General features: G+C 37.6%; 1 protein-coding gene across 1 annotated transcript in view; it reads left to right on the top strand.

Annotated features, from left to right (window-relative positions):
• The window catches only part of LOC106882225 (E3 ubiquitin-protein ligase TRIP12), a 74,906-nt gene that overhangs the window by 11,711 nt on the left and 60,772 nt on the right, over positions 1–2,423 (top strand). The window contains exons 4-5 of the mRNA XM_014932823.1: positions 3–37; positions 1,760–1,834. Of these exons, the coding sequence (XP_014788309.1) occupies positions 3–37; positions 1,760–1,834 (110 nt within the window). The remainder of the gene's footprint in view (positions 1–2; positions 38–1,759; positions 1,835–2,423) is intronic.

Here is a 2,423-nt window from a genome sequence, read left to right as displayed (position 1 = left end):
AGAAATGGTGAGGAGTCAGTACAGTTTTCAAGTACAGGTATATCATTATTTTTTAGTAGTAATTTTTTTTTTTTAATTTGCAACTAATGGTCATTAGTCTTTGTAAGTGGCTAGGAATTGAATATTGAATGGTTATGAATGTCCACTCCAGTAAAATTGGTATCAAGGGTGGGGGTCTCTTGCAAAAAATGGTTGGAAAACACTGATCAAGAAGACTTCATTTACAAGGCTTAACACTTAAGCATTCAGATTACTCTGTCAAACGTAATGCTTATTTATTCACATTGTTTTGAATTAATCCTGCATCATCTTGTAGCTTTGAGATTTCAATGAAGTGATTGTTTACTTTTAGTGTGATGATAGTATGATAGTTGTTAGAAATTAGATTTGGCCAGTTTGAACACAAAACAAGTAGAATATTTTGGCTAGATATGGTTGGTGTAAATGCTAAGGAGTTAAGCTGCTGGACATAAACAAAAGCCGCTTTTCAAGCAGTGTCTGCAAAAATTCAGAGGAACGAACACACACACACACACACACAGACACACACACACACACACACACTCATTCATTCTCACACTCTATCCTACTCATACACACTCTCTCACACATACGCTCTCTCACTCTCACACATACGCTCTCTCACTCTCACACATACGCTCTCTCACTCTCACACATACGCTCTCTCACTCTCACACATACGCTCTCACTCTCACATACGCTCTCTCACTCTCACACATACGCTCTCTCACTCTCACACATACGCTCTCTCACTCACACACATACGCTCTCTCACTCACACATGCACTCTCACTCTCACAACATGCTCTCTCACTCTCACGACATGCTCTCTCACACACACTCTCTCACATACTCACTCTCACTCACTCTCACGCACTTGCACTCTCACTCTCTCACACATACACGCACTCTCACACACTCACTCTCACGCATTCTTTCACTCTCACGCACTCTTTCACTTTCGCATGCACTCTCACTCTCGCACTCACTCACTCACTCACTCACAAAGTGATTTGGAAAGTCCCTTTTGAACTAGCTAACAACTGAGGTCAGTTGAGCTTGATGTTTCTCCTCAACACTTGTTCATAACTTTCAACCACTTCCAATCCTCTCCCTTCCCCCCCATCATTGACTGCCTTGACTCCGTGATTCCATAAATGCTTGTCTACTGCCCTGCTGTTCATACTTCCAGTTACTCAGACCACCCTACACACTTGGAAATCAGTATGACTAGATAATTTGAGCAGGAGTTTTTGTAGGACAACTAATATTCTTTCATCTTTTTGAGAAGGACTTTTTTCTAAAATATATAGAATTTCTATATCAAGATATTCAAAACAAAATATCAGAGTTAGTACTAACAAATATAACTTTGAGATTGTAGGATAATAAAAAAAAAAAGAAAAGTTTAATTTTGTATATCATTTAAATGCTAAAGGAACTCTTTTGCATGTATGAATATGTATACACCCACACACGTGTGTGGGTGTATGAGTGCATGTATAAATGCACATGCACATGCTGATGGATAACTTTCACTCACATGGTATTTGTTGCCTTGTGGCTATTTATTATGCAGAACATGTGCCCAAGGTCCCATACTGGAATTGAATCCAAAATCACATGGTTGCAAAGCAGAATTCTTATATGCATAAAAAAATTTTATAACCATTCTCCCCCCACCCCCTCCATCGGAGAGTTTTATACCAATGCTGCAACTGTTTATATTTATTTCCAGCATCAAGTTCTGCCGGAGCCACTGCAATGACTTCTGAGAGTGAATCTGAAGAATCTGATATGGGCAGATTACAAGGTAAACATATATTCCTTGCTACTAATCCAAATATTATTGCTGACAAGCATATTCAGAATAATAATGGTTTTGTGTTTCCTGTCAAAAAACATGACAGTTTACTGTAGATATTTAATATAATTTTTTATGCTTTAGTGTGAATGAGGATTACTGAACGTGAGTGGGTTCATCAGATCCTCTCAAACTGTTCAAGTTTTGTCAACATGGAAGATGGCTGTTCATGATGATGTCCCCTATCAGTGACTTATACACTCAACAATGCTTCTGTGCTATTATACTTTTCCTGCATTTGTACACAATTAAAACACAGGACCAATACAATGTCATTCAATAAACCCCTCAATGCTGCTAGAGAAGAAAACTAAGAATTTATATTATTGCTAATAAAGGAAACATTATTGTTGAGAAAATATTGGGAGATGGAATGAGACTAAAGAAGTGAGGACTTTGATTTGAAATATAAGCTGAGATATTGTTTCATGTACATAAAAACCATTTTAGATTAGGAAATAGGAATAAAACTTTTGTTGGTGATGTTTATATAAACTAAGAGCAATTCATTTCTTATCTAATGCAACCCCCCCCCCCC

The sequence above is a fragment of the Octopus bimaculoides genome, chromosome 24 (assembly GCF_001194135.2).
Source record: "Octopus bimaculoides isolate UCB-OBI-ISO-001 chromosome 24, ASM119413v2, whole genome shotgun sequence".
In the NCBI taxonomy this organism is placed as follows: Eukaryota; Metazoa; Mollusca; class Cephalopoda; order Octopoda; family Octopodidae; genus Octopus; species Octopus bimaculoides.
This window is presented reverse-complemented; position numbering and strand designations above follow the sequence as displayed.